The sequence below is a fragment of the Manihot esculenta genome, chromosome 5 (genome assembly GCF_001659605.2).
Source record: "Manihot esculenta cultivar AM560-2 chromosome 5, M.esculenta_v8, whole genome shotgun sequence".
NCBI lineage: Eukaryota > Viridiplantae > Streptophyta > Magnoliopsida > Malpighiales > Euphorbiaceae > Manihot > Manihot esculenta.
Genome location: NC_035165.2, coordinates 9,834,238 through 9,852,075, shown reverse-complemented (window position 1 = coordinate 9,852,075; position 17,838 = coordinate 9,834,238). Strand labels below are relative to the sequence as shown.

Below are 17,838 nucleotides of genomic sequence, written 5' to 3'. Positions count from 1 at the left end.
TTCTCTCTATTTTATTCTCTTAATTTTTTTTTACCCTTTTAACATTTAAACCATAAAATAATTTAAATTTTTATGGTTTATTAGAACTAAGAAATTTTTGGTAAAAAAAATTATTTTACAGAAAATTTGTTTTTGTAGTGTTAACAAATAAATTTAGTTTATTATTTCATAAACTATTAGACAGCAAAACTTGAAGTGGGTTGAAATTTTTATACTTCCTTTTCTCTTTACTTTTCCGCACTGCTGGAAAAAGACCACCCAACTAGCAGGGAAGAGAAGACAACTTTGTTTCCGGACAAGATAACGAGGGACACATGGCAGAATGCTAAGGCACAGATTACAGGGTGAGGCAATCCGCACAGACAAAATTTGCCTGTGAATTTGAATTCCTCCAAACATTTTTTTATCCAAAACCATGATCACCAGCAGCCTCACCAACATCCCAACTCTCCTCCGAGCCCACAGCACCACCAAGCTCCACAATCACTCAGTTCTCCCACTGATCAAAGCATCAATCTCAGCCCAAGAACATGCAACCTCAAACCGCAGAAGAATCATACTAACCACAATTTTAGCCACTTCAGTAGCTCCTCCAGCACTGGCGGAGAACTGGGGTGTCCGCTCATTCTTATGGGAACGTTTCTTTGAGCCTGATTTATCCCCAGAAGATTCAGTTGCAAGAATTAGGCAAACTGCTGAGGGACTACATAGCATTAGGAACATGCTGGAAACCATGTCTTGGAGATATGTCATATTCTACATCAGGCTCAAGCAAGCTTATCTCTCTAAAGATTTGAAAATTGCTATGGCTACTTTGCCTAAAGGTCGCTGGAAAGAGTACGTTGAGTTGGCTAATGGCCTGGTTGATAACATGGCTCGGGTATGTTCTTAATTAAGCAGCTTATTGATTAGGTTGCAGATCTTATTATGGTGTGTATTATATAATGAGAGGTGTTTTTCTTCCTTTCCTTGCAGCTTGATCAATATGTTCGGTCGCCGAAGGTATACGAATCCTATTTATACTATGAGAAGACGTTGAAATCCATAGATGATATTGTGGCATATTTGGCATAGAACATGCTTATATGTGTTTTTATACATATATGTGAGGATGCAACTCTCTTTTTTTTTTAATTACATTTAATGCTTATCTAAAATTGATGCTATTTGCCTTTAAATTATAAGAAAAACTTACTTAAACCTGATTTATACTACGGCTCAATGTCTGGTTTACCCAAGAATTTCCCATAAATTATTAGTTTAGAATCAATGAGCTTCAGCTGAAAGTCCGAGGCAAATCTGAGTTTTATTGATGTTTCCTCAAAAGAATGTCCTTTTGAAGACCAAGACCTTATTTAGTGGAAACAAACTTGGTAAGTTTATTTATGGGACAAAGATACACAAGACATTCTTGTAGTAAAATAAACTAGATTTGGGAGAGAGACACTGCTGATGAAGTAATAATCAGAATAAGAATGATTACTGAGAAGAAAGAGCCTATTAGAGATCCAGATATTCGCTGGCAGAAGTTGCTGAACTGTTGACAAATGGGGAGCCAATTTGCATTAGCATTCCCTTTATGTGCCAAGTATACAATGCTTGCTGCAACAGAAGCCCCACAGGCGAGAAGACACAGCATGACCTTTTACAAATCAAACAAGTTGATCAGTTCTTCGACAGTAATTAATTCAAAGAGGACACTATAACTACTACCGTATCAAAAATGACGAAGATGATCCTGCTGATTTTTGCTGAGCTCCTGATGATGTGAAAGATTGACAGAGGAAGAGAAAGAACAAGATATCCACATACAATAGAATTTGCAATAACAAAGAACCTGCAACACATACATGAACACATTTTTAAATCTTGTACAGTATGCATAACATCACTTCAAATTTTTTAAAGGAATACTTACGTGAACATAGGGAGATCATTATACTCAGCTCTGAATTGGAAAGACTGAAATGAAAATGGAAGTGTTTGATTACTAGTCCCCATGGCAACAGAGCTTCCTAGCGTGCCAATAGTTGCAATAACTCTTAAAATGAGGTCTAATATTGAGATCCCTCTGTTTAAGTTTGACCCATGCTTTGAGGATTCGTTCTTTGATGCTTCACCAGTCTCCGGAGGTCCTGTCTTCATGGGTGAGGACATCTTTTTTATTCTTGGTCTTCCTGCTTTAAAGCTATGATTCAGGTTCTGGATGATGATAATTTAAGCTGAAATGGGTGGGAAGGCAGGGAAAAATCCAGGAATACGTGGACAGAATTAGCAGAGCAAAGCAAAATTGGATTTTCTCAATGGAAGCAATGCTAAGAGCCAACTAAAGTGGGTATTGGTTGGTTTTGCTTCTGTAAGCAGCCCACTGATAAGCTACATGGTCTATTCCTCTAGTGCCTGGATTAGTAATCGGACCATGGGCCACAGGCGCACAAAGAGGTAGTGGAGGCCACTGGTCAGGGTCCAAAATGAAAATCTACAATATCATACGGGCAAGCACCAAGCAGTGTGTACTTCAAAGCTTCTAAAGAATATAAAAGACAGGCTGTAGAAGTGAGCAAGAGTATTAAAAACGAGCCTGAGAGTTTGAAATTCCCTGATTACAGTCTTTACCCTTTGGCCTCTAAAAGAAAAGGTTTGTGTTATAGATTAAAAAGACTACTTCAAATCTTTTTTAAATTGGATGATCATCCTCAGCATTCTTACCTTATGTGTAGTGCAATTAAGTAATCATCATAGATCTAGCATGTGAGGATGATGAAGTAGAAATGTAGCCAAGGACAACTTGCCGAAATTCTGATTAAAAACCGAAGATGAATCACCAGAAAATTTATGGAGAGTTTTTCCGGCAAGTCATCCTTGGCTACACCATGTTACCTCATCTTCACATGCAAGATCTTAGATGAAAGTAATAGCTCAAAACATCCATGCAATATCTACAAGGAAAAAGAAAGGGGGGGGAATAGGCCCTGCTGCATGGGAAAGAGCGGAGAATTATCTTGCAAGCAAAGGAAAAAAAAAGGGTTTTGGTGGAGAAGGACTTGGCTAGCTCTGCTTTGGTTTATAAGGAGGGCTTTGGTTTGGTTGCATAAGCCTAGGACTTCCTGATGCAATCATTGCAGGGAAGGCTTTGAGCACAAACCCTATACTCTGAACAATTATTTTTTTAAAAATATTATTGTAAAAATAATTTGAAACTAATTTTACCCTTTAATTTCCTCATTTTGATTAATATCTAAAAAACAGATAACTTATTATTATTTTGATTTAATTATCTTTTACTTAGCTCCGAAAAGGGTTAGCAGGCAAGAAATTTAAGTATTCATTCTGGCAATTAAAATCCCAGTTGGACCATCATCTGCACTTTTTATTTAAATTTTTTTCTATTATATTTTGAATATATATATATTTTTTAAAAAAATCTTATCAAAATGCAGCTTCAAGTTCAGGATATGGGTTTGATAGTTGATCCAGTTATCTATAGATAGTGGTGAATCACACTCTTCAAGAAAATGTGGAAATTGAGCGGTGGTTAGCTTCCTGCTGTGTTCAAATGTTCTCTGTCACCTTTCATTCCAAGTGATAAGGTAAAAAAGAAACCCTTATCCTGTACTGTGCCCTTCAGTTTCTAGGTCCTGTCACTAGAGCATGTAAAAAATTCTTTCCAAGTGATAAGGAAAAAAATAAATTATATGTGAAAATTACTTTATAATAAAATAAATTATTTTTTTATTTTTAATTTTAATTTAAAAATAAAATATATTAATAAATTTATATATAAATATTTTAATAAAACTCTTAACATATAAAAAAATTGTGTTTTCTTAAAATGAATTTTTTATGTTAAAAAATGTTTTGGTGAAAATTAATTTGAAAGGAATGCTGGCTAGTGTCATGGTGGTTGTGGAGGTGATGCAAAGGAATGGGCAGTGGACATCTCGTGAAAGAATAGTATGGTTAATTAGTTAGCGGGTGACTCTGGTCTTGCATCAACTGGTTGAGGTCACTTGCTTTTCTGTTTCACCATATCACATCACCTGCCTTTCCTTTTATTTATTAATTCTCATATCATTTAATTAAAAATCAGAAAAAAAAAAAATTTAATAGCAAATTATATATTTAAACTGAGAATAAAATTTTAATTACATGGAATGAAATTTAGACCAAAAATAAAGAAAATGTTAAAAAAAAAATACAAAAAGGTGTTGGTTGCATTTCTCATCTTGAGAAGTTCAAGAGTATTAGTTAATACAAATGCTTCACATCCATGGAATAGCTTTTTTCATTACTCAGTGGGAAAAGAAAATAAGAGAAAGAGGGAGGCATTTTCAATGGATGGAAAGGAAGAAAAGGAAAAGATGGAGCGATATAAGAGTTAAATGGCTGGTTCAAGATATATAAACAATTGAGCTAAGCCCAGGCCTCACTTACCCGCCCAACAACCATAATCCTTAAATATTAAACTCTAGGAAAATTGGGTCATCCTAATTTGAAAGAAGGATCCGTCGAAGAGTGAAGAAAAATGACCTTTTGCAGCATTGGCTAGTAGAAACGTAGCTGCCTATGAAAACAATCCTTGGAATTGTGGAAAGCTCCTTCAACTATCGATAGACACCCAAATTGAAGTATAAGAAACATCCACACACACACAAAAAAAATCTCAACAAGAATAACTTGTATATCAGCAAAAGTGCCAAAATTATGAAGAGGTCCCAATATATATTTTGTTGAAAATTGAAGGCTCATCCATATATTTTCAAAGCAAGATTTTCTTAATCAAGTATAAAAAGACTAAATACCCCTTATTTAATCAGATTTAATTATTGAAAAAAAAAATATTTATTTCTCTTCTTCAATAGCTTCCACATTCTCTTTCTGCAAATTCTGACGAGAAGAAAAAATCAATTTTTTTTTATACATGAAAAAAATCTCATGCTCTAAAATTAGTTATCAAGAAGAAAATGAGGAGTGCAAAACTCTTTTGGGCTATTTGGGCCCATACTTGAATCCAATAAAAATAAGGGGAGCAGATCCACGGCCCGTGGCCTGCCTACTTTATACAGAAACACAATGAAAAGGGAACCGTAGCGTCCCTTTTAGGCTTCATTTCTATAAGAAATTGGATAATAAGGAAGCTCAAGCCAAATTCGGGTTGACCCGTTGCCGGAGTGAACGCCGTCGACAAATCCTCTCCGTCCGATCTTCAATCATCAGGTAATGATTACTATACAAAGACCTAATCGACTAATATCTAGAGTCTAATGATCAATTATACCAGGCAAGTTTATGCATAGGCATGCTCCTGTAATGATTACTCGCAGTAAAGAATTTTTCCAAACAGAACTGTTCTTGATTTGAATGCTTACCCATTTTTCCTGCAATTGATACCCATTTTTATGTCTGTACATTTTTCTTTTTTTTTTTTTTATAAATTTTTATGGTAGCCTTTTACCGGTCCAGAAACCGCAGGATGTCGAGCACAAACATGGAGGAGAAGGTAAAAGAGCAAGAGCTCGGCGAAGATACTCTTAAAGATCAAGTTGTCTTCGATGGTGGTGATGTTGATCACTCAGTGGAAGAGCTCAAAGACTCGGACCAAAATGGTGAAAACTCCGTTGCCATGCCTTCACCTCAGCAGGAGGTATTTCAAATGCCAGTGTGAATTCAGATCAGAGTTTATGATTTGTTTGCGATCTAACAATATAAGCTTACCGTTTTGTGATTTGTTCAGGAGGAAGCAATCAAGAAAAAATATGGGGGAATTTTACCAAAGAAAAAGCCTTTGATATCCAAGGTAAGTATTGGTCAAGAGGTGCATAACCTGTTTGATTATATGCCGAGAATAATGGTATACTGATAAGCGTGTCTCGTTCTGTTGGCAGGATCAGGATCGTGCATTCTTTGATTCTGCGGATTGGGCGTTAGGAAAGGTTACCTTTTTATTATTTTCATCATCGTAACTTAATTTGATATTTATTTCTTTTGATTCCAATCTAGTTCAAATGCCTGATGTATTGATCTTGGCATGTGTCTTCAATGGGGGCAACACAGCAAGGAGCACAAAAGCCTAAAGGACCACTTGAAGCTCTGCGCCCAAAATTGCAGGTACCTTTGCTTTCTTGTGGTGATGATTCCTAAATAAACATATTTTTTCTGTATTTGAATGGAAAAATCAGAGCTTGACGTCGGAGCGAGGGAGTTAGGGGGGCACTCCGTCCCCCAACTAGAAAAAAAATAGTAACCTCTTATAAATTGCATCCTTTTTAGGCTTTGTGTAGAAAAATTATTTGCAAGAAAAAAAAATTAAAATGAATTCAACTGCAATTATGGATGATTCATATTTCTTTTAAAATAATTTTTTTAAGTTTAAACTCATAATAAAAAATAAATATTTCAATCCATTAAAATAACAAATCACAATTATTTAGGTTTACGTGTATACTCTTAAAAGCTCAAGATCTCAAAACTCAAGACTTCAAAACTAACTCAAGTCATAGAATTTGGGAGAATTTTGTTGTCGCCACATATTTGCAGTATTTTTCTCTATACAGTTACTCAATTTCTTCTCTCTTTTCTCTCATCCATTCTATATTATTATCTTTAATAAAATTTGAAGTTAATAAAATACTAAAGTTAACATCAAGAGTAAAGAATTAGGAAGATAATTTCTCAAAAGCTAGAAGTTACTATTTCAACTCCCATTGAAAGGGAAAAAATATGGAAAAAGAAAGAAAAAAGGTAACCCCCTACAGCAGTTTATCTGTGCTTATGCATTCTTGATAAGCATAGTGCCGAAATTTCAAAAATAGCCTAGGCTTGAACTCGACCATTATACAACGTGTGTGATGGCCTAACATGTTTTTGGGGCGTTGCAGCCCTCTCCACAGCACCAAGTGCGGTCAAGGCGCTCAGCCTATGCTCCTGCAGATGATTGTGATGGTATTTATTGCTGATTTTCTCATTTTCAAGAGCACAACCATTTGAAAAATCTGTGTTTGCACTTCTCCAATAATCTTGTCTGAACAAATTCCATTTTGCTAGGAGTTGATGATGGCCATAATCGTCCTTCTGAGGATGAGAAAAGCACATTGGATGCTGGAAATGATAAGAACACTGAGCTTTAAAGCTGCGATTGTACATCAAGACCAAACAAGATTGTACCCTTTGTTCTTGTGAACTCGAAGATTACAGAATGGGAACAACAGATGATGTATCATAAATTAAAAAGGTTGCCGATTTTTGTGCTGGTAACTACACAGGGAAAAAAAGGATGGAAATAAGGTAATGGATAGCATAATAACGCCATGTTGAAGCACATTTTCTTCTTCTAAATGTCATGTCTGCTTCTGGTCAAATGCATACCTATATGCTCATATAGCTCGAGCGTAATGAGAAATTTCGTGAAATGCGTAAAATATTTTCTAATTTCTTAGGGAATAAATGTATAAATTGAATCAATCATTATTAAATAATTAGTGTCTAGAGTAAGTTGTTGAATGTAAACATCGAGATGATAAATTTCACAACTTGTTGGCTGATTAAAAAAATTGTGCGAAGAGTAGTTTTCTTTTTCTTTTAGGTTTTGTGAATTAATAAAGAAAAGCAACGAAAAAACTATATAAAATATTTGTGAAACTAATTTTAACAATTTGTTTTAATTTATGAATTAAAATGGGTATTTTTTTTATTCTTAAATATGCATTATTTAATAATCCCTTGAATGTCGAAAGTTGAAATCCTTATTTATTTTCAGTGTTTAAATTTCATGGTTTTTGAAAACAATATATTTCAAATCTCTGCTTTTACCAAATTGTTATTGAAGAAGCAATACAAATAGCCGATTTACGATACTTCAAATTCCTATAATTAAGTCACGTATTAAAGAAAATATTTCCCCTCCTAAGTAATTAATTTAAATGTAATTTGAAAAAATATTGTGGACCCTGTCAGTGTTTTCTCGAAATCTGTCTCCAATATATTGTTTCCTTTTATTGCGCATGGCATGGATGGATTACATGGGTGGGATTAATGTACTCTTTCAGGATCAAATAAGGGGCGAAAGACTGCACTGAAATATTAACACACTAACACAAGCTGGGGCCTGAACTGAGATTTGTTGTTGGGAACCACTTGTTGGATGTTATGGAAGCGGCGCAATGATTGTCTTCGTAAGCTGGCAACTATCTACGTAAGTTGGCAATTTCCGCCAGCACGGGGGTTCAAACTTCAAACTTGGTGCAATGACCGTCTTGGTAAGCTGGCAACTACCTACGCAGGCTGGCAATTTGCTGGCGGTTCAAACTTAACACTGATGAAGCTTATATGTAAATTAGGGATTAACACTGATGAAGCTTATATCTAAATTAGGGATAAATAAATCAAATTTTTCATAAACTTTTCGAGATTCAATTTAATAAACGTTTGATTGGTTTTGACTCGATTTCTAAATAAGTTAAGTTTTAATTTAATTTTTAAATTAATTTAATAAATAAATTAAATTTGAATTTTATAGTATTCGAAGTCATTAATACTAATAGATTCAGTTCGTTTCTGAGTTTATAAACATATTTGCAAACAGTTTCGTAAACAATCTCCTTAAACAGGTTAAAATTAATATTATAAGAGAATTAATTTTAAATTCTGCATATAATTTTATGAGATAAATCTAAATTTCTATAATTTTATTCTATATAATTTAATTACACTCCTAAAATATCTAAATCATTAAAATTTAAAAGTTTATAAACTAATTTATATATATATATATTTAATTAAAATTATTTAATTTTAAATTAAAATTTATTAAATTGGATTGTTCGTAAACTATTTAAGGGTAATATCAATAAAAATTTAATTTATTTAAATTTATTTATTAAATGAATCAAATTTAAATTTATTAATACTTTATTTGAATTCGAAATAAATAAAATTTATATTGAACTCAAATTTAAAAAAAATTTAACAAATTAAATTTAAACGCTTTAAAGTTAGTTTAATTCAATTTATTTGTTTACGCTGCTAATGTAAGTACAGTCGGCGTATGATAATGATGATGGAGCAAATGCTCCATTAATTTCAATTAACTTTTTTGAATCTCATCATTATTTATAAATCAATTTTTATATCATTAATAAAATACTTGTTTCATTAATTTCAATTAACTTTTTGCCGTTGAAATTATCGTAATGGAGAGAAAATATTTTTAAAATTTTAAACCACCCTTACAATCACCCACCGATGGATACTACTGCACTCAATCAAAATCACTATGTTTTCCACCTTCTCTTTTGTATATTAAATAGGTAGAAAGTTAATAGAGTTTCTATTCTAATATAATATATTAATAAAATTTATAAATAAAATTCATAACAACAATTCTCCTAACATATAAAATATAAATCCATTAAAATCGTGACACGTGTACACGTGATTTATAAGAAATGTGTAAACTTTCTCACGTAAATCGATCGGGCTATAAAAAATTCGATCTATAGAGTACAGAAATCAGACCATTAACACTCTTGACTTCCCCAATATTTAGAACGAGCAAGCCAACCTCTCTAAAGCTCGTACTACACAGGATAGTTAAATATGGAGACTACACCGAACACGACCTAATGAAACTAAGATGAAGTATCAACCTCTCTTCTAGTCTTATTGGAGTATTAAATGCGCGCGTGCGAAAAAACGGACTAACGCAACGTACACGGTAAATAAATATGGGCTAAACCTGCATTACATTTATTAGGCTGTCTAACACGCCTACTAAAGAGCATGGACAAACTGGCTCTGCATCGATTAGTCAATTGCCAGCCACCACCAGATATACCTACCGCATCATGCCACCAGACATATCTACCGTATCATGCCACCAGATATACCTACCGTATCACGCCACCATCCAATCTGATGGGATGTAAAGCAGAAAATCGGAGTATAATCCAACTTCCCACAACAAACTCTCCTTAGAATAAGAACCACTCCGAAAGTGAGACATTCTCTCTCTAATACACCTACCGAAAAACCCCATTGGAAAGAGGCTCTCTCTCTTCTAGGAACAAGGGCTCAAAGAAGTTAATTCCTCTATCATAAATTCAGAGAAAAACCCTCTAGAGATTCCATTTAAATGTTCTAATATTTATTTTCTTTTATTTTCTCTTTATATTAATGAATTTTATATAATCCTTGATCTAACTTGAGCGTCCCACTCTGACCGCCTTTTTCTATCTTACCGGTTCCCTTTCTCAAAATCAAATATGAAGGGATCTAACGGAACTAATTCAATAGATCAATGATCAACTCATTCAATTGAACTGCTCTTAAGTGTCCACATCTGGACACACTGCTGGATCTCGCTTCATCAGATCCATACATAATATTTTCCATTCTAAAAGTAAATTAGAACCATCACAATAGTTTAGTCATGGCAGATACTCAACACTTCACTCGTTACAACAGAATTGAATATAATATCCAACAAAATTAAAAAATATCTCAAGCTTTTAAATTGAAACTTTAAATAAAGGAACAAATCAATAATGTCAATAATAGTCTCCTCAAATTAAATTAACTATTCAAAATTAAGAAAAATTGAAATATAGCCAAAAATCAAAATTAAACACTAAATTCCAACAAAAATAAAAAAAATACATAGTCTGCCCTGTGGATGATGACATTCAAAAAAGGTGAGTATCCCTATTGATTATGTTGATATATGGACGGTAAATATAGGTTAGACATAATAGAAGTTGATGCTCACCTCTGGTGAGTTTGTTCACTGCCTTAACCCATCACCATCCCTTCTTGGCATCAGCTTCATTTTGAACTTCTTTTTTACTCAAATATTTCTTCTTGTCCTCGCTCAAATCCAATCAACTCTAGTTATGCCTTTACGATAATTCAGTCCAATTAGATGCGATAATTCTATCTATACCGAAAGATCAATTTCCACATACTTTCTAAGATTCTAGCCGAAAAAGAGAAAAAGAAAGCGACGATGAAAGAGTGAGAAATAGGGAGAGAAAGATAGCTAGAAAAGAGAAAGGAAGACGATGGTAGAAATGAATGTGTGAGAGAGTGAAAATTAAAAGATTAAGAGTAATGAGAATTAATTTAGAAGATAAGGGTATTTTAATTTGTTTTTTAATGAATTAACATTAGAAATAGATATAAGGACTGTATAGATAATAGAGATAAAAGATATTTTAATCAATCTTTAAAAATTTAGGGAGTATGTACATCACTTCCGTGGCATTGATTCTTGATAAAGAAATCATCTCCACAACCCCAGAAATCTAAACGATGATGCTAAATTCATCTCTATTTGCTTTATATCCCAACACTCTCTGCATCTCTTCTCATCAGACTTCAACTTCGATAATCAAACCCTTGAATCCCCCTGGAGGATTAGAAAAAACAAGGAACCATGAGCCCAAGCCATTGCGAATTTGTCCGTGTGGAAGGAGACACTTCCTTGAAGCTGCAGCAACAGGTTTGCTTTCAGCTTACGTACCTCCGGCTACTGCTTCTGATTACAAGGTATGGATTCCATTTGATATATGGGTTTAGTGAAGTGAACAAGTAGAGTTGATTATTTGTGTCACAGTTGATCCGAGGAGATGCATAATTTGTAGGCTATACTGAATAGGGTTCACCCTCCAAGACCAGATTGGTACGAGGAATTTTACGCATCAGTTTTGAATTCAGAAGCTATGAAGTCCTATGAAGCAGAGGTTAGTGAGCGCTTTGAACTATTCTTGCCATTTTTCAGTTTTCATTTCGATTTTTTTTGGCTTCCCCATTTGGTGATTTGTTCCTGTGTTGCTGTTATTTTGTAAGATTGCAGCTTACAAGTCACAGCTCTTTACTAATTTGAGGGGAAAGGCCAAGAAAATATTAGAGATTGGCATTGGCACTGGTCCTAACCTCAAATACTATGCCAACGATGCTGATTTAGAGGTTTTTGGTGTGGATCCAAATGGAAAGATGGAGAGATATGCGCATGAAGCAGCAGAGGCTGCTGGGCTGCTGCCCGCAAATTTCAAATTTATACAAGCAGTAAGTCTACTTCTCCTATTTCATAATCTATGGTGAACCCATTAAAATGCCTGCCATGTATATGATCATTACACACTTGGAGACCAAGTTGCAGGTGGGCTTCTTTTTCAGACTAGAGTAGTAGCATCACAATTTACACTTAGTCTTTTCATGATTGCGAAATCAAATCGGTAGGAGCCTTAGAGATAGCCATCATATAGTGCAACATATGCATCCCAAAAGATGAAAAGTTGTTGTCTACCATAATGGATATTAGGGGAAATAATTTGCATTTTGCAAATAAGTGAAAAAGTAAATAGATTATCTTCAACCCATTTCCCTTCCGCACTTTATGGTGATCTTTCATTTGTCTTTAGAAGGGAAAGAAATAACAGGCATTACTTGATGACAGTTACTTTTAATTCCATCTCTAAGCAAAATCCTAGTAACTTATAATTTTAATCTCTTTGAGTTCAAAACTTGATTTTGTGAATTGTCATTTTAGTAATATATATTTTTCAATTGGAAGTGTTGTACAATGGAATGGAAATAGTTGTTTAATTTTCATTGATCTTCATGATATTCATTACATCCAGGTTGGGGAGGCCATACCCTTGAGTGATGCTTCAGTTGATGCAGTTGTTGGAACTCTTGTACTCTGCTCTGTTACTGATGTCGATCAGACATTGCAAGGTAATTGATTTATGGGGATTCTGGATTTTCCAAAGTTTAATAAACTTCATATTTATCCACTTCAGCTAGAAAACATATAACATAAATTGTCCAGTTTGAATTTATTCTATTGCTGCTAGTTTATTCTAGATTTCTTTGTTCAGTTCCATAAGAAAAGGTAGTCAATGTTCAGCTTAATAATTCCCATGGTAGAACGTGGCAAGACTTTTTTTAGTATATCAGAAAGAAAAACATGTAGAGACATGATTAATGCCTTCTGTCCTTGGGAATTCTGAATCCCCCTGGATGTTCAATACTTATCATTTGTTTGATCAAATTATTCTCTATCTCGGATATGTGACATATGTTCATACCAAGTTTCCAGATAACCAACATAAATCACTTAGTTATGCTAATCTAAATGGCCTTTTTGTGTGCATCACTAAAATCACAGCAATTCAAGCTATTGAGATCTAACTTGACCCTTCTGTGTCTAGAGGTGAAGAGGGTGCTTAGACCAGGCGGGCTTTACTTATTTGTGGAGCATGTGGCAGCTAAAGGTACATAGCTTCAACTTTTTGGTTAATTAGAGAGATAAGTGCTCCATGAATATCAAAATTACTAGATACTGTATGCTGTTATAATGTTGTTGTTGTTGCTGATTTTCGTTTTCTTCTTTTGGTATTGGATGATACAGATGGAACATTGCTTAGATTTCTGCAGAACATCCTTGATCCTTTGCAACAGACAGTTTCTGATGGCTGTCACTTAACTAGAGAAACAGGAAAGCAAATTTTTGAAGCTGGTTTCTCAGGTGTTGAATTAAGCACCGCTTTCTTGTCTAATGCTGCTTTTATAAATCCTCAAGTTTATGGATTAGCTAGCAAGTAACCGCACTTTGGATTACAACAGCCAAGCTGTTCAGCCAATCGTCAGAAAGTAGCTACAGAAAATGCGAGACTAATTCAAGTTAATATGCAAATGCAATTGTACGTGCTGAAAATAACTCTTGATGCGTTTTATTGCATGTTAATTTGACAAGGTTTATGCATTTGTTTCTTCCTGATGTCATTTGAGAGAATGTTTAGTTGGTTTTTGAAAGTATAATGGGAATGCAATGCATATCTAGATTTCAAGAATCCTAACTTAAACAATTGTTGATCGAGCTTAGATGGTGATCTTAGTTTGAGGCCTTATCCTTAAAGAGTGTTGATTGAGCTTGTACAATAACAATTGGCCTGGGTAGAAGATGTTAGTAATTAAAACTTAAAAATTGGTGTCTTAGAAAGATTTTAGGACAAGAGTTAGCTTCTTGTCCTCTGGAGGAACTGCAAGAGATGGACAGCGAGCTGGAGACAAGTTTGAGCAACGTCAGGGCGAGAAAGGTGATCTTTTATGATTATATCATTTTTTTTTTGAAATGGATCTTTTATGATTATATCATTGTCCGTCTTCTTCTGGTCTGGCTTATACATGTTAGATTAACTTATTGAATTAATAAAGTAGTCCAATAATTTAAAAATTTACTAATTTTAGACGTGAAAAATTAATAGTAAATTTCGAGAAAGCAGTATTTCTCAGTAGGATTTTTTCTGTTTTTTTTTATAATGACCAAGGCTTGAATGTAAAGTTAGGAAAATCACATTTTTTTGACAACGTTTAGAAATTGTAGTTGTTTACTAATTATACAATATTACAAAATATGAATTTGACACAAATTAAATTTTAAATATTGAAATGAAAAAGTAATGAAATAAAATAATATTTTTTTTTATATTTTCTACTTTCTTAAAAGTATAGAGAGAAGCGGATGAAGGGGAGCTTCCGGAGATAAGAGGAAGAGAAATATGAAGATGCAGAATGATGACTCATTCCGTGGCAAATGTATCCACTGCTCACAAAGCATGGACCTCCCTGCAGACTCTGTTTGGTAGCAAGTCTCAAACCAGAATCATCAATTTGCAAGGATCACCAAAGGTACTCGTCCTGTAGCCGATTACATGCGTGACATCCGCTCCATAGCCGATGAATTATCCACCGCTAGTGAACCAATTTCCGACATCGCATTAATGGTTTGAATTTTACAGGGCTTGGGATCAGAATATACATCTATAGCAGCAGCTATCAGATCTCGTGCAGCACCCATCTCATATGAGGAACTTTATGAACAACTTCTTGATCATGAGATTTTCCTGCAGAATGAAGATGCTAAGAAGACACCTCATATTACAGCTGCTATCGCTCAACGAAACAACTCCCATCCACCCTGCAACACTCGCCGTCCAATGAATGGCTCTTATCAGCAATAGGTCAAATCCAATAAAAATTTGGCGATCCCCACATTCTAGACAGAATACAAATGGTAACAATTCTTCATGGCGGTCCAAGACAAAATCTCAAACTGATGAGGGCGTAGTCCGCTGTCAACTCTGTGATCGCCCAAATCACACTACTAAGAGTATATCGCTCGCAATCTCATGATCATCTCCAAGCCAAAGCCGATTATGCTGGCCATCTCTTACAACAGCAACAGCCTTGGATTATTGATTTCGGAGCAACTCATCATATCACGTCTGATGCCAACGACTTAACCACCATACATGACTATCATAGTCAAGATGAGATCTATATGGGTAATGGCAACTCCATTCCAATATCCCATACTGGTAATGTTGAGACTCATGCTTCAAATCTCACTGTCAAGCTTCTTCATATTTTATGTTGTGACCAAATAAAAAATAAGCTTCTTTCTGTCTCTCAGTTTTGCCGTGATAATAATACATCAATTGAGTTTTTTCCTTTTCATTATTTTGTGAAGGATCTGATCACAGGGCCACCTTTAGTTCGCGGGAAGAGTAAAGCCGGACTCTATAAATGGCCACCGAAAAGCCCAAGCATACATCCACAATGCAATCTCACAGTCTCTCAAGATCTCTGGCACAGGCGTCTAGGTCATCCCAATAATGAAGTTTTACAAAAATTCATGCATAAATATTTCATTCCACGTTGTGATCCAAGTACGTCTATTTGTCATCCTTGCAATTCCAATAAAATTCATTGTCTTTCTTTTGCAAAAAATAGTTTACAAAGAAAGAAATCACCGCAAATTATATACAGTGATTTATGGGGCCCTTCCCCTATAATTTCATTGATAAAAAAATGCTACTATATGTTATTCGTAGATCATTATTCAAAATATATGTGGTTGTACACTTCAAAATTCAAACAAGAAGTTACTGAGATTTTTTCTACTTTACATCCACTATTGGAAAAACGTTTTCAAACAAAAATTTTTGTGTCTCTATACTAATGGAGGAGGAGAATTTCAAAGTATATTATCATATTTGCAAGTCCATGGTATTGAACATTTAGTTTCACCGCTTTATATACCACAACAACATGTGGCTCACTAAATTTAAATCACCAAAGTTCTCATGAGATTTTATTTCAAAAAACTTCAAAATATGATTCAATTAAAGTTTTCGGCTGTCTTTGTTACCCTTGGTTACGCCCTTACACCAAAAATAAATTAGAACTACGATCTTCTCCTCTTACTTCACCATTGAATAATACATCACAAAATTCACCAAAACTTTTTAGAAACTAGTTCTCATGGATCTATTTGTGGTTGTAATTTGTTTGATCAATGATTCTCTATCTCATATGTTTTTATACACTACAACAAATTGAATTTTTTGCGATGAAATTTATTGGAAAAAACACTAAAATTTGTGGAGAAACTAGAAGTGAGCAGTATTCAGTTCAAACTTAAAAAACCAATCGAACTGAATTAATTTAAAAATTCGGTTCGATTTTTTATTCATTTCAGTTTGATTCGATTTTTAATTTTAAAAATTCTAGTTATTTCAGTTCGATTTGATTTTGATAAAAAAAAATAAAAAAACGGAACCAAACCGATTAGTGATAATAGTATATTATTTGCAATAATATAGAGAGATTAAATCATATTAAGGTTAAAATATTCCAATTAAATCTTAAAATATTAAAAATTCAAATCAATTAAATCGAACCGAATCAGATCAGTTCAGTTCGATTCAATTTCTGATCAAAATCGATTTGGTTTGATTTTTATAAATACTAAAATTTTAATTTTCGATTTTTTCGGTTCGGTTCAATTTTAAACCGAACCGATCGAATGCTCACCCTTAGGAGAAACACCAAAAAATAACTAATAGACTTTTAGCATTGCAGCTTTTGTGGCAATTTAGTGGCGAATTTTATAAATTTACTAGTGATTTTTATCTCCACTAAAATTCTAATTTCTTATAGTGATAACTGTCAATATTATTGGAAGGAAAAATAATATTAACTCTACATTGTAGATACCTTAAAAAGTCTCATATTTATATATAATCCAAGAAAAGAAAAGAATTAACTATATTATTCTATAATAATCTATAAAGATCTATACTATTTTGAAAACAATTATTTTTCTTGAATAACTGAATCCTTTAATACATGTCCGCAAGCTGGAGAATGAAAATCAAGCATTCCCAGCTTGACTTTTAAACTGGAGAAAATAGGTAGAGCCAGTGGGTTAGTGAAAATGTCAGTAAGTTGAGCAACTGTGGAGGTAGAAAATAATTTGAGAACACCCGTCTACACTTTTTCCTTAACAAGATAACAATTCAATTCAATGTGTTTTGTGCGCTCATGAAAAATAGGATTAGCAGCAATATGGAAAGCACTTTGATTATCACAAAAAACCATCATAGAGGATTGATAAGTAACCTGAAAATCATGAAGCATATAAATTAACCATTGTAATTCACAAGTGAGAGCAACAAGAGCTCTATACTCGGCCTCAGAAGAAGAATAAGAAGTTGTGTGTTATTTCTTAGATTTTCATGATATCAAAGAAGAGCCAAGAAAGACACAAAAACTAGTTACAAATCTTCGAGCGTCAACACATTCAGCCCAATCATAATTACTAAAACCTTTTAACTGAAAATAAGATGTTGTAGAAAAGAAAATACCAGAACCTGGACACACCATTCGCGCTGCCTACAAATGAAAATCGGTAGGATGTGATAGGTACTAGCTTAACTATTGAACATAATAAGTCAAATTAGGTCTTATAGTAGTAAAATATAATAATCTACCAAC

At 33.8% G+C, this 17,838-nt stretch overlaps 4 protein-coding genes across 13 annotated transcripts; 3 read left to right on the top strand and 1 right to left on the bottom strand.

Moving 5' to 3' along the window:
- Window positions 1-265: 265 nt before the first annotated feature.
- On the top strand, window positions 266-1,164 carry LOC110614913 (photosynthetic NDH subunit of lumenal location 2, chloroplastic). Its single transcript, XM_021756602.2, has 2 exons — window positions 266-880; window positions 976-1,164. The coding sequence occupies exons 1-2, from the start codon at window positions 416-418 to the stop codon at window positions 1,072-1,074; spliced, it is 564 nt and encodes a 187-aa protein (XP_021612294.1). The 5' UTR covers window positions 266-415; the 3' UTR covers window positions 1,075-1,164.
- Window positions 1,165-1,354: 190 nt separating this feature from the next.
- On the bottom strand, window positions 1,355-2,365 carry LOC110614911 (casparian strip membrane protein 3). Its single transcript, XM_021756601.2, has 3 exons — window positions 1,919-2,365; window positions 1,714-1,837; window positions 1,355-1,642 (listed from the first exon to the last, which is right to left on the bottom strand). The coding sequence occupies exons 1-3, from the start codon at window positions 2,155-2,157 to the stop codon at window positions 1,427-1,429; spliced, it is 579 nt and encodes a 192-aa protein (XP_021612293.1). The 5' UTR covers window positions 2,158-2,365; the 3' UTR covers window positions 1,355-1,426.
- Window positions 2,366-5,058: 2,693 nt separating this feature from the next.
- On the top strand, window positions 5,059-7,358 carry LOC110614678. Of its 5 annotated transcripts, none has more exons than XM_021756294.2 (7): window positions 5,059-5,217; window positions 5,473-5,644; window positions 5,735-5,797; window positions 5,886-5,933; window positions 6,055-6,108; window positions 6,879-6,942; window positions 7,045-7,358. In XM_021756294.2, the coding sequence occupies exons 2-7, from the start codon at window positions 5,474-5,476 to the stop codon at window positions 7,125-7,127; spliced, it is 483 nt and encodes a 160-aa protein (XP_021611986.1). In that variant the 5' UTR covers window positions 5,059-5,217; window position 5,473; the 3' UTR covers window positions 7,128-7,358. The 5 variants fall into 5 exon arrangements, with proteins under 5 accessions (XP_021611986.1, XP_021611984.1, XP_021611987.1 ...); XM_021756292.2 differs by having other exon boundaries at window positions 5,075-5,217; window positions 5,464-5,644; XM_021756295.2 differs by having other exon boundaries at window positions 5,077-5,217; window positions 5,459-5,644; window positions 7,048-7,358.
- A 3,452-nt stretch (window positions 7,359-10,810) lies between these two features.
- On the top strand, window positions 10,811-15,821 carry LOC110614282 (methyltransferase-like protein 7A). Of its 6 annotated transcripts, none has more exons than XR_006350873.1 (10): window positions 10,811-11,541; window positions 11,637-11,735; window positions 11,842-12,060; window positions 12,636-12,732; window positions 13,209-13,271; window positions 13,409-13,700; window positions 13,997-14,096; window positions 14,512-14,688; window positions 14,799-15,377; window positions 15,530-15,821. XR_006350873.1 is itself a non-coding variant. In XM_021755784.2 (6 exons), exons 1-6 carry the CDS (start codon window positions 11,305-11,307, stop codon window positions 13,600-13,602), a joined length of 909 nt encoding a protein of 302 aa, XP_021611476.1. In that variant the 5' UTR covers window positions 10,812-11,304; the 3' UTR covers window positions 13,603-13,850. The 6 variants fall into 6 exon arrangements, 2 of the variants coding, with proteins under 2 accessions (XP_021611476.1, XP_043813068.1); XR_006350874.1 differs by having other exon boundaries at window positions 14,507-14,688; XR_006350876.1 differs by lacking the exon at window positions 13,997-14,096.
- The last annotated feature ends 2,017 nt before the right edge of the window (window positions 15,822-17,838 follow it).